Source organism: Trichechus manatus, unplaced genomic scaffold (assembly GCF_000243295.1).
Source record: "Trichechus manatus latirostris isolate Lorelei unplaced genomic scaffold, TriManLat1.0 scaffold00014, whole genome shotgun sequence".
Classification (NCBI taxonomy): domain Eukaryota; kingdom Metazoa; phylum Chordata; class Mammalia; order Sirenia; family Trichechidae; genus Trichechus; species Trichechus manatus.
This window is the reverse complement of record NW_004443950.1, coordinates 23,131,677-23,144,186: the sequence shown is the minus strand read 5'-3', so window position 1 is coordinate 23,144,186 and position 12,510 is coordinate 23,131,677. Positions and strand designations below refer to the sequence as shown.

General features: G+C 58.4%; 1 protein-coding gene across 1 annotated transcript in view; it reads left to right on the top strand.

Annotated features, from left to right (window-relative positions):
• PLEKHF1 (pleckstrin homology and FYVE domain containing 1) overlaps positions 1 to 5,527 on the top strand; it is a 10,905-nt gene extending 5,378 nt beyond the window's left edge. Inside the window, exon 2 of the mRNA XM_023726962.1 lies at positions 3,539 to 5,527. Coding sequence (XP_023582730.1) covers positions 3,556 to 4,395 — 840 coding nt within the window. The 5' untranslated portion in view covers positions 3,539 to 3,555 and the 3' untranslated portion in view covers positions 4,396 to 5,527. The remainder of the gene's footprint in view (positions 1 to 3,538) is intronic.
• The last annotated feature ends 6,983 nt before the right edge of the window (positions 5,528 to 12,510 follow it).

The following is a 12,510-nucleotide window of genomic DNA, read 5'->3' as shown; positions in this document are numbered from 1 at the left end:
GCGATCGTCGATAAGTGAGGAGTAGGTGTAATTCTGTTCTCGGAGAACCTTAAATTCAGAAAGAGTATCTGCATCTCCTAGAGGGGCTGTAACAAACCACCACAAAGTGGGTGGCTTTAAGAAACAGAGATTGATTGTGTCAGCCATGTTGATTCCTTCTGAGAGAGAAACTGTTCCATGTCTCACTCTCGGCAGTTCTTGGCATTCCCGGTAACTTCATCGTCACATGCCCTCCCCCCACGTTCACTCTCCACTTTTATAAAACAGCACTCAGAAGGGATTAGGACCCACCCTCCTCCTATATGAGCTCATATAAACCTAACTGATAATATCCTCAAAGATGTATTTCCAAATAAAGTCACATTCACAGATATAGAAGTTAGGATTTCAGTGTCTCTTTTTGGAGGACACAATTCAGTCCATAACAGAGTTCCCATCTCCCAGAATTGACAAGAATTAGGATTTCATCACATTGATTGCTGCAGTTTTTAATAAAAGAATTAAAACATCACAGATAAAGGTGAAGTACTTCTTGATCCCCTGCCCATTCCTGGTCACATCCAGGTCCCTCCCCCCAGACCACTCTATCCTGACTTGATTTGTGTCCATCCTGCCTGTTTTTATCCACAGATCTCGTTCTTCAACACCTTAAACGTGTTTTGTAATGTCTTTGTGAATGGCGCCACATGATACATGCTCTCTGCGGTGAGCCGTGTCTTGCTCAGCCTTTGCTGTCGGCCGTCACTCTGTGTTGGTCCCCGTAGGTTGGGTGTCTTCAGTGTGTTCCATTGTATGATGTCCCGTTTTATTCTTTCCCTGACGATACACATTTAGGTTGTCTCTGGGTGTTTCCATTCCACACAGCACACTGGAGGGCCATTGTCACTGCCCTCTGTGGGTCCCCTTCAGCTGCACTCTGAGCTCCCCTGCAGCAGAGACCTTATCTAAGCCATCCCACCCTGTAGGACTTGGAGGTGACGCTCAGAAATGTCGTGGGAGAGAATCTTGGTTTTGCTGGATTGTCCACAGTCAGGGACCGCGTAATCAGCCGAGGCTGGACAGCCCAGGGCTGTCCCTGATAATCCGCTAGGTTTGCAAGACGTAGCCAAGATCAGCCACCTAAAAATAGTGGTTCTTACATAAGGTGATGTGGGCAGCAGTCGCTAGAACGCCTTGTGGTCTGAAAGGGGAGGTGGTATGTGACTTCCGGCGGCCCAGCTCTCCCTCATGCAATGCCTCCAGCCCCCGTGCTGGGGCCCCTCTGGCTTCCCACAGGTGGCCTGGCTTATGGAACTTCAGCTCAGTGATCCAGAAACCTGTGTGTGAGCAGCCGGCCCGGGTGTGCTGCCTGGGCCTGTGTACATGTGTGCACGTGGCGGCAGGGGGAGTGCTCCCCCACTTCCTCTTCAGAGCGAAGAGCTGAGTCATACGTGGTCAGACCTTGAGATCTCTGGAAAGGCTCATTCATTCACTTGCCACTTATTAAGCGCCTACTGCATTCTGGGCCCTGTTCCAAGCCTTGCGATACAGCGGTGAATGAAGAAAAAGAAACGCTCTTGTTTTCATGGAGCTTAGAGTTGAGCGGGAGAGGGAGAAAGTACACAAGTCAACAATGACTAGATAAGAAAACATCAGGCCTGGTAAGTCCTGTGAAGAAGAAAAAAAGAGAAGGGGATGATCTCCTGGAGAAGGGTGCAGCAAACTTTCTGTCAAGAGCCAGATAGTGAATATTTTAGGCTTTACATCATCGCTACCCAGCTCTGCCGTCGTAGCGTGAGAGCGGCCCTACCAAACAAACCAAACCCGTTCCGACTCATAGCGACCCTACAGGACACAGTAGAACTGCCCCATAGGGTTTCCAGTGAGCAGCTGGCGGATGTGAACTGCTGGCTTTTTGCTTAGCAGCCGAGCTCTGCACCATGTTGTCGTCGTGAGGTGCCCTCGAGTTGGTTCCAACTCCTAGTGACCCTGTGTGCAACAGAACGAAACCCTGCCCAGTCCTGCGCCATCCTCATAATCATTGTTACGCTTGAGCCCATTGTTGTAGCCACTGGGTCAGTCCATCTTGTGGAGGGTCTTCCTCTTTTTCCCTGACCCCCCACTTTACCAAGCATGATGTCCTTCTCCAGGGACTGATCCCTCCTGATAACATGTCCAAAGTATGTGAGATATAGTCTCCCCATCCTTGCTTCTAAGGAGCATTCTGGCTGTACTTCTTCCAAGACAGATTTGTTCGTTCTTCTGGCAGTCCATGGTATATTCAGTATTCTCCACAAAGCATCAACTCTTCTTTGATATTCCGTATGCACTGTCGAGCTTTTGAATCATATGAGGCCGATTGAAAACACCACTGTTGTTGTTGTTAGGTGCCATTGAGTGGGTTCCGACTCACAGCGACCCTATGTACTACAGAACGAAAACACCACGGAGGATTGTAAATGAATGAGGGTGGCTGTGTTCCCGTAAAACTTTATTTACAAAAACAGGAGGCTGGCTGGCTTTGGGATTTGGCCCTCAGGCCATCTTCTGCTGACTCTTGTTCTAGGGAGTGGGTGGCCTTCAAAGCCACCGGACGGGTGGGTTGAAAGGGAGTGTGTAGTCAGCCTAGAATTGGGGTGGGATGAGCTGTAAGGCTTCCAACATGTAGCGCTCGAGTAGAGGAGGGCACCCCAGCAGAGGGGCCAGACTGGGCCTCACGCTCTGTCGGGGAAGGCAGTGCAGCAGCACGGATGCCAGGGGTGCAAGCTCTGGGGTCCCCACCACTGACGGAGCCTCAGTGTCCCTCCTGTAACATGGGGTTGGTGTGAAGATTACATGGAATAAAGTCGTGCTCGGCATGGAGGAGGTGCTCAGGACATGGTGGCTGTGACGATGGTGGTGACCGCTGGCTTTGTTGGGTGAGCGGTTGGGTTGCACTGTCAGTGAAGGATGAGTGTGGTCAGTGGCTGGGTGGGGTTGCAGACACCCATGTCTGGCACCCACTGTTCTGGTACATGCCAGCAGTGCCCTGCTACAGCGCCTGCACCTCTCCACCCAAGGGGCAGGCTGGACGTGTGGGTGGTTAACACCCCTGCACCCCTGGCAGCAGTGCACGACCAGTGGCTGGCGTGAGTTGGCGGATGAATTTCCCGGCTTCCTTGCCGCTTGGGTGAACAGCGTTGAGGCTGTTCTAGCCTGTCTTCCCAGTTTCTCCGGGGCGGGATCGAGCCTTCGCTGCCCACAGCAGTAAGCTGCTAAGTAACACAGTCTTTACTGTTGCCTTTCTGTCCCTGCCAGCTTCCACATTCCCCTTCCTGGGCCTTCCTTCACCTCCGATAACTTCATGCATTCCTTGTCTCCAGGGTCCGCTTCTGGGGGACCAAGCCTTAGGTGGTGAGTTTGGGTGGTGGGGTGGGTTTGCTGGACTGCAGTCAGGTAGTAAGTTGGTCGTGGTTGTTTGGTTTGGTGAGCGAGTGGATGGCTGGGTGGTGGTGGAGTTGTGATCATCAGGCTGGGCTGGGGCAAGCTAACGCCTCCTTGTCGGCCTCTCCTCCTATAGCCCAGCAGCCCGCAGAGATGGTGGACCACCTGGCAAACACAGAGATCAACAGCCAGCGGATCGCCGCCGTGGAGAGCTGCTTCGGGGCGTCGGGGCAGCCACTGGCCCTGCCAGGCCGCGTGCTGCTGGGTGAGGGCGTCCTGACCAAGGAGTGCCGCAAGAAGGCCAAGCCACGCATCTTCTTCCTCTTCAACGACATCCTGGTGTACGGCAGCATCGTGCTCAGCAAGCGCAAGTACCGCAGCCAGCACATCATCCCGCTGGAGGAGGTGACGCTCGAGCCGCTGCCCGAGACCCTGCAGGCCAAGAACCGCTGGATGATCAAGACGGCCAAGAAGTCCTTCGTGGTGTCGGCCGCCTCCGTGACGGAGCGTCAGGAGTGGATCAGCCACATTGAGGAGTGTGTGCGGCGGCAGCTGCTGGCCACGGGCCGCCAGCCCACCACGGAGCACGCGGCGCCCTGGATCCCCGACAAGGCCACGGATATCTGCATGCGCTGCACGCAGACCCGCTTCTCGGCGCTCACGCGGCGCCACCACTGCCGCAAGTGTGGCTTCGTGGTCTGCGCCGAGTGCTCCCGGGAGCGTTTCCTCCTGCCGCACCTCTCGCCCAAGCCCCTGCGTGTCTGCAGCCTCTGCTTCCGCCAGCTGGCTGCCCAGAAGCGCAAGGAGGAGGAGGAGGAGCAGGGCCGGGGGTCCCTGGGGCAGCCGGCTTACCTGGCTGGGGCCGTCTTCGGGGCATCCAGTGGGGATGACGATGACTCGGACGAGGACAAAGAGGGCAGTGGGGATGGCGACTGGCCCAGCCGCGTGGAGTTCTATGCCTCGGGCGCCTCCTGGTCTTCCTTCCACAGCTGACCCCAGGCCTGCAGGGACTTGCTAGTCGTGTCTACATCCAAGCAAGTGCATTACCCAGGCCCCCGGGGATGTGGAGCCCAGAGTTCAGAGCTGGTCAGGGTCCCCGACGACGCCACCCCACGGGGTGGACACAGTGGGGGTGGCTCTTTCTCTCCAGCCTCTTGCTTTTGCTAGATGCCGGCACCACTCTAGTCCCACTTCAGCCTGTCGTCTTTCCGTTAGCAAACCCCAGGCACCCACCCCGTTGGAGAACAAATGCCGTTTCCCAGCCCTGTCGGCTGTAGCTGAAGCTGCAGACGGCGTCTTGAGTCAGACGGCCCCTGGTACCCTGGGCAGACTGGTGACCGGCCAGAGGGGTCTGGAGCCCAGAGGGAGGACAGAGGACTGGAGTGTAGGTTCCTGCTCTCTGAGGCCTCCCGTCTGGACAAGCACACCCCCGGGGTCGACCGTGAGCCTTAGGAAGTCTCCTGGAAACCAAGGCCTGGGCTGGCCAGTCTTCACATGCTGTGGGTGCCCCGTGGCCCAGGGTGGCCTTTGAGGGCTTTGCCCCGGCCCCCCTCTCCAGGTGTCGGGGCACCTCATCCTCTCATCTCACAGAGGATGGCAGCGGCGGCGTTTTCTGCTAGAACTCCTGCTTGCAGGTGACAGCAACCTTCCCTCCGAGCCCGGTGGTTGAAAGGTGCAGAGGTGTTCTTGCTGGTCAGGGGCTGAAGCGAGGTGGCTGGGACCGTCCTCCCTCGCTCTTACAGGGTCTCAGCAGCAGGGAGCAGGAAGCCAGCCGGCTCCTGGCACCTCCTGGGCTCTGAGCCCTGAACCATCGCTGTGCCCAGGAGCACTGTGAGGTGTGGATTGGTCAACTTGGGTCCTGGGTGCCCTGCACACCCTACGGGAGGGGAGGCCCCCGGTGGGTGTTATTGCAAGTCCGGTGAATGGGTGCTGGCAGCAACATCAGCAGCTGCCCACCACACTGGGCGTTCCTAGGAATGCAGCAGCTTGGGGGAGACAGACGGCCACGCCACACCTTGGCTGGGCTCCCGAAGGCTGTAGCCCCCTCGGGCCCTGTGGCCATGGACTGGCGCTCGCAGCTGTTCCCCTTGGGGCAGGTTAGCTAAGTGGATGGAAGAGGAGAAAATAAAGGAGGCAAGGAGCCACTTGTCTGGCCCTGCCCGGGGTTCCAGACTCTCACGTGGTCTCACACGGGGTCTCTCACGCGGTCTCCTGCCTGGGCTACCCTGGGGTTAGTGCCCTTGGGTGTGGTTTTTCCAGTGGGGTAACAGCCCCAGGTGCGGTGACAGCCTCCCTCCTGTCTGTCGGGCCTGGAGCGCAACGGCCGGCCTCGAGGTCTGGTCACATGGGCCCACAGGCTGGACGCGGAGCTGCAGTGCCTCTAAGGCAGTTGTGGGTTCTGACTCGGCAGGTCAGAGCGGGGCTGCCAGGTGCTGTGGGGCTCAGCCTGGGGGGGGTCGCTTTTGGAGTTGGGGTTCCATTGACGGGGCTGTCCTGGAGGGAGGAGTCCATTATGAAGGCCGTGACCTGTCTCTGACCCTCCCTGCTTGGGAAGGGGAGACCGTCAGAGGTCCTTCAAGAATGGCTTGTTTCCCTTGGCCTCCTTGTTTGTTTCCCTTGGCCTCTTTGGCCTCCCTGCACCACACAGACTGGTTCAGGGCGGTTCTTCAGCCTGAGCAGAGGGCACAGGGTGGAGACAGGTTGGGGGCGGTTCCTGAAGACAGCTCTGGGGCCTCTCAGAGCCCAGGCAGACATTGCATCCCTTCACCCCAGGCTAATGCCAGGGCAGCGGTGCTGGGCTCCAGCCACTGGCCTGTTGGTCACAGTCTTGCTCCCCTGGAACTGTCCCTGGCTCAGAAACCCTCAGGACCTAAGCAGGGGATAAAGGCATCAAGCCAGTGTCTGCCTGCAGCTGAGCCTGGGTACTGCCAGCCCTCATGACAGCCATCTACCGTAGGGGTACAAGGCACGGGACCCTCGGGCGGGCAGGCGGGGGGGCTGGCTCAGCCCTCAGCCGGAACTTTAGCCCCCCACCCCCACCCCAGGGGTAGTTCTGTACGGGCCCAAGGGCGCGGGTAACCAACAGCCTTTGGAGAGCCTTGATTTGTACAGACACCCTCATTGACGCTGGCTGTGTGCCATTCCGGGCACTGGGGACACAAGCTTACGGTCTAGTGGGAGAGACAGACAGCACACAAGTGGATGGTGCTGGCAGGTGTGCTGTGAGTAGGGTGACGGGATGAAGATTGCGGGCAGCTGGGAAGTCCCCAGATGGTGCCAGTGGTTAACACACTCAGCTGCTAACCGAAAAGTTGGCCGTTCAAGTTCACCCAGGGGCACCTTGGAAGAAAGGCCTGGCAATCTGCTTCCAAAAGGTCACAGCCATTGAAGACACACTTGGGGTCTCCATGAGTCAGGTCGACTGACATCAGCTGGTGGGGCACTCAGCAAAGCCGCTCTGCAGAGGTGAGTTCACGCCCAGTGAGAAGTGTGATGCTGGCTGGGGAAACAGCATTCCAGGCAGAGGGAACAGTAGGTGTAAAGGCCCTGAGGCAGGAAGGAGCTGGCATTAAGGGAGCAGCAGGGCTGGAGCTCCTGAGGCCAGAGGTGGCAGAGCCAGCTCAGGTACCCAGGAGGCTCCAGCGGGGCAGCCAGCCTGCGTTCTGCTTTCTGAGCTTGCGGACTGCGTGTGGAGCAGGGCTGGGCGGGAGGTGGCGTTGGGCCGGCCTGTGGCCTCTGGGCTGTCCAGGCAGGTGGGGCAGGGGCACTGACCTTGCCCGCCCTCCTCCTGGAATGCCCAGTGGGAACTGGACTCCTCTAGGGCCCCATGTGCTGTGTTTCTGCCTGAGGCAGAGGCTAGAGCCCGTGGCTGTCCTCTCCCTCAGCTCCCCAGGGCCACCCCCCACCTCGTACTGCAAACATGTTAGCCACACTCTGGGCCAGCGTGTGAGGTGGTGAGTGGACCCTCACAACATGGAAGAGGTGGGCATGGCCCGTGCTCCTGGGGAGGGAAGGCACTGCCCCGACACCCTGGCTCCCCTCCAGAACAGATCCCATCAGCCTGGCTGGGGTCAAGGGTCAGGTCATAGCCACGTGCTCCCTCCCTCCAGCTGTTCTCAGCAGAGGGCATGCTGGGAGCTGGGGAGAGACCACCCACCAGAGCCAGGCATCATGGTGCTGCTGTCATCTTCGTCCATGGTAGGTGCCATTATCACGCCCGTTTTCAGATGGGGGCCGTCATCCAAGGCCCTGAGTTGTCCACAGTCCAGGCCTCACTGCTGACCCTGGCTCTTGGCCTCCACTCTGACCCCAGGCCTGGAGGGGGCCAGGAGTTCTTCAGGCTGGACTTCAGTGTCTGCTGTTTCCCCAGAAGGAAGCTTGAGGAGCTCTGGCAACAGGGCTGGGTTTGCGGGGCCAGGGTCCAGGCCCTCACGCTCCAGGCCCGGCGGGGACACGGGAACCAACTGTCCTGCCAGCCACAGGCTCCTATGTGCTGCCCTGGAATCCTTACTCCCAGCTGTGCCGGGACTCCGTGTCCCTGCCAGAAGCTGATCTTCCCACAGATACCTGGTCCTGGGGAGGGCTTGCCTGCCCCTCCTGGGAGATGCAGGTGGGCAAGGGGAGGGTCTGAGGACCAGGCCACTGGAGCCCCCCCGACACACACACACCCCTCAGCATTGCCCCAGATGCCCTTCTTGGAATCAGTCCAGATGGAAGCTGTTCCAGGTAGAATGTGAGGTCACAGCAGTGAGCTCACGGAATTCGGGGACTGATGGCAGACAGGTGTCCCTGCAGAGTTTTCCCCACACCTAAGCAGGGCTGCAGTGTCCCTGCAGGACGAGGATCTTAGGGAGACCCATACAAGAGTCCTCTACCTGCAAGTTTGGGCTGTTAGGATTTTCAAATGCCCAGTTTTCCTAAAGCAAGGCCCACCTGCAAGGGTGCTGGTAACATTTAGGTGCCATCTGCCAGAGCAGGGGTTCAGAGGACCCGAGGAGTCTTGTCCCTCCTTGATGACGATGGTGGCGGCGGTGGCCATTACCACTTGCTGAGGCCTGTCTGTGTGCTGGCTTCAGAGAGGCAGAGGCCAGTCACGAAAGGCCACCCATGGTGAAGCGGATGTGGTCTGGGCCCTGAGAGGGATAGACAGCAGAAGAAGGAGCTCTCAGAACAGGGCTGTGTAATCAGGGATGGCTTCCTGGAGGAGGTGGTGCTGGGTTGAGGACGGTAGTTTGTCAGGGGGGATCATAGTCTCCACAAGGACTGGGACTCTGGGTCTTTTTGTTAACAGCCCTGTCCCTGGCACTAAAGGTTTGTTGAGTGAATGAATGAATCGAGGAATTGGGGAGAGGGCATTTGGGCGGAGGGGGTGATAATGCAATGGCAGTTGAACCTCACCCCCTGAGCCTCCAGTGGAGGCATGCGGTGAGAACTGGTGGCTCTGGCCTCTTTCTGGAGGAGGAGGGTGAGTAGGAGGGCTCAGCCCGGGAGTCAGGGGCCACCCGCCCTCAGCGCTGGCTGAAGTGCCCTCTCCGTCAGGGGCAGGAAGTGGGCCCCTACTTTGGCAGTGCTTTCTTGGGCGATGGTGTCTGACCTGTTGCCAAGCTGGGGCCCGCAGGCTTTGCTGGGGACATCACTGAGGTTGGCATCAGAGGATTCCTGCCCATTTGTCCTGGCCCCTGCCCCAGCCTGCTCCTTGGGGCACAGCGGGAAAAGGGTTGTGAGGCGGGGCAGGGAGGGGAGTTCTGGGCTCAGCCACTGGGCTGGGGACCTGAAGGGGCCAGGCAGGGTGGGAGTGACTTAAAGGCTGCCCCAGTTCTCAGGCCTCGCTTGCAAACCAAGGCAGCCGCTTCCGCTGAGGCTGCCTCTGACCCAGGCTGCAGGAAGTGCATCCTCCTGAGAGCTGCAGGCAGGTGAGAGGCCACCGCCAAGCATGGGGACAGGTTCTGGGGAGCATGGCATGATTGGTGGACATGTGGATTTCCACGCCCGCACCACATGCTCCAGGCTGACCCTCAGCCTCCCTGTGCAGCCCTCCCCACCTGTAGGTGTCTCCCTGGCCTCTGTGTCCAGCACCTCATCTCTGATGTAGGCTTTAGGGCCTTGGGGCCCCGTGCGTCCACCACGTGTGCTTCATCTCAGCCCTCTGCAGATTCACGGAAACTGTGCCCATAGCAGAACCAGAGGGGAGGGGCTGTGTGGGGAGGTGGCAGCTGCCTCACAAGCCCAACAGAGCCGGACCCTTGCTTCTCTGGGGTACCACTGAGTCCACCACTCCCCTGGCTCTGCCCATGAGCTAGAGCCCACCCTGTGCATGCAGGTGACAGCGTGGCTCTCCATCTGTGCTCCCCAAGCCCCTGTGGCCCTGCCCAGCTCTGCCACCTCTGCCTCCCAGGCAGCACCTGAGCCAGCCTGTGTCCATCCAAGCTGTGCTCTCCGAGCCCCTGCAGCCCTGCCCAGCTCTGCCACCTCTGCCTCCCGGGCAGCGCCTGAGCTGGTCTGTGCCCATCGAAACTGCTGCTTGAGGGCAGGGGTGTTTCTCGTTCGTCTGCGGCCTCCACAGCTCCCAGCCCAGGGCCCTGCGCCCAGTGGGCATTGCATGGATGCTTCTCTGAAGGCACAGTGACCTCCCCAGCTCCTGGGGACACTGGGAAGATGCTGAGTTCATGGGGACCTCAAAGTCCATGTGTCCAAAATTGACCCCACGGGCTTCTCCTGAGCTGTTCGCACTGACTGCTCTGTTGACACCTACACTCAGCCTCGAGCTGGACCCGGGATGTTCCCTGACCCTGCCCGTGCCTCTCCCCACCCTGCTGTGCCCTTCCAGGAGACCCAGGTCTGGAACTGAGGGAGACGTGTGTTCAGGCACCTGGAGGAGCTTCCCATGGCCGCGATGGGAGTAGTTCAAGCAAGGCCACAGAGGTGTATGTGGCCCAGGCTGTGCCTGCACCCTGCAAGGTGGGGTCCTTATCCCAATGGAGGAGACTCCCGTGTATACGCGCGCACACACACACACACACACGGTCCTTACCCCCCCCCCCACGGTCCTTACCCCAGTGGAGGGAGTCTCGTGTACATGCACACACACATACACACAACATTTACCCCAGTGGAGGGAGAGTCCCATGCACGCACACACCATCTGGGACTCCCCAGCTCAGAGAATGAGACTGGGTCTTATATCTGTCTAGGGCAGAGGGGGAGAGCGTGAAGACTAGAGATCATGCCCACCATTGCTTGGGTTGGGAAACCGAAGCACTGGAGGTGGGGACACGCTTGACACTTGAGTCTGAGTCAGTGCAGATGAGAGGCTGAGGCCACAGCACTGGCCAGCAGCCTCCCACGTCCCTCCCCAGCGTCCTCGCTCCTGCTGGCTCCCCTCACCATCACAGGGCCCAGCTTTGACTGGAATGTTCCAGTGCTGAAAACAGAGATGCACGTGGGCAGGCAGGGAGGGAAAGAGCAGGGCTGTGCGCAGAGGGAGCCAGGCATTTCTGGGCAAAAACATGAGGAAATTGCAATCTTTGGAGTGTCAGAGTGGGGGTCATGCCAGAAGTTCTAACCTCAAAGAACAGGCTTTTCGGGAACAGTGTCTGCCCTCTGTGGTTGCCGCACGGGGAAGGAGGAAGCCAGGGACGTGGGGTCAGCCATCCATGCTGCCCAGAAGGGCCACAAGGAGGCCCACTTGGAGCACAGCTGTGCTTACTGCCTGCGGGAACACAGTGGGCCGTGGAAACGCTGGCTGCAGGATTCTGGAACACACACACACACACACACACACACACACACGCACATACACACACGCACAGAAACTTCATACGGTTTACCAATTACCAACATCCTTAAAATGCCAGAGTGCCTTTGTTTGGGTCCCGAACACCAACCATGCCTCCTGGGTGCCCTCACCCCCACCCATGAGATAGAGAGGCCTTGGAATCTTTTCAGCTCCAGGCCCAGCCGGCCCCTTACTGACATGGCCGGATTCCTGAGAATTTCTTTCCCCAAGGTCTGAGCTGGAGTTCTCCCAGAGGGAGCAAGAGGTGAAGCAGAACCACTCAGCAAGAGAGCAGGCCCTCTGGGTGCCAAAGCAAAGGCAGAGCTGTAGAGGTGGCCTGCCCTGGGAGGGGACCTTCGGCTTCAGACAAGACCCTTTCCTGGGGGGCGGGAATGTGCAGATCATCCCACTGCGGAACAGGCCCCAACTCCCTGACCTCTTCTGCACTCACTGCTTCCTCACCTTGAAACATCTGCCAGTGGGACTGAGCTCATGGGTGGCGGGCACCTGTGGCTCACGCTGGCCTGGTGCATTTTTACTCCTTCAGGTGATGGCGGGCACCTGTGGCTCACCCAGGGGCGTGGTTCCTCCTTCAGGTGGCCATACCCTGGTGTTCCCTGGGGAACCCCCCCTTCCTCACCTGCTGCCACATGGTTTGGTCCAGCTGACCCCAACCGCATCACGGCTCCAGAAATGGGCGCAGGACATGAGTCTGATATCCCCTTACAGGGGTCGGCAGCGACTCTCCCACTGTGCAGAGGGAGGAGGTGGTCCCTGAGGACATGTCAACAAGTCCAGCTCTCAGGAGATCACAGGGAAAGGAATCGAGGCGCGGATCCTGGGGTCCAGATTCATACCCCAAGTGAGGCTGTTGACAAGCAGGCGGGGTCTGGGGAACACCGTGAGGATCTGAATTCAATTAGGGAGAAACCTACCCAACAATGAACAGCTCCAAGATATAAAAACAGAATATTCAAAAGCATAATGGACACAGTGATTGTTTTCTTTATTCAACTCAAAAACAATGCGAAGTCTCAGTGCAGTCCTGACTGCCTAGGCAAGCAATTATCACATGAGTCAAATGTCTACAACGAAACATGATTCAGATGCAAACCTGATTTGGGGAACAAAGCCCGCCCAGCCCTCCTCAACTTAGGGAGGACAGAGATGCAGGAAGACCGGGCGCCTGTAAGGATTTGCTTTGTGAAAGCATCCAGCTTCCTCCACTACTGGGCTCTGAGGTATTTTCACACACTGATCTCTGCTCCAAAGGTCAAGGAGTAAGTGGCTTAGATCAATAAGTCTTCAAAGACTTACTAGGAGGAAATTAGCAT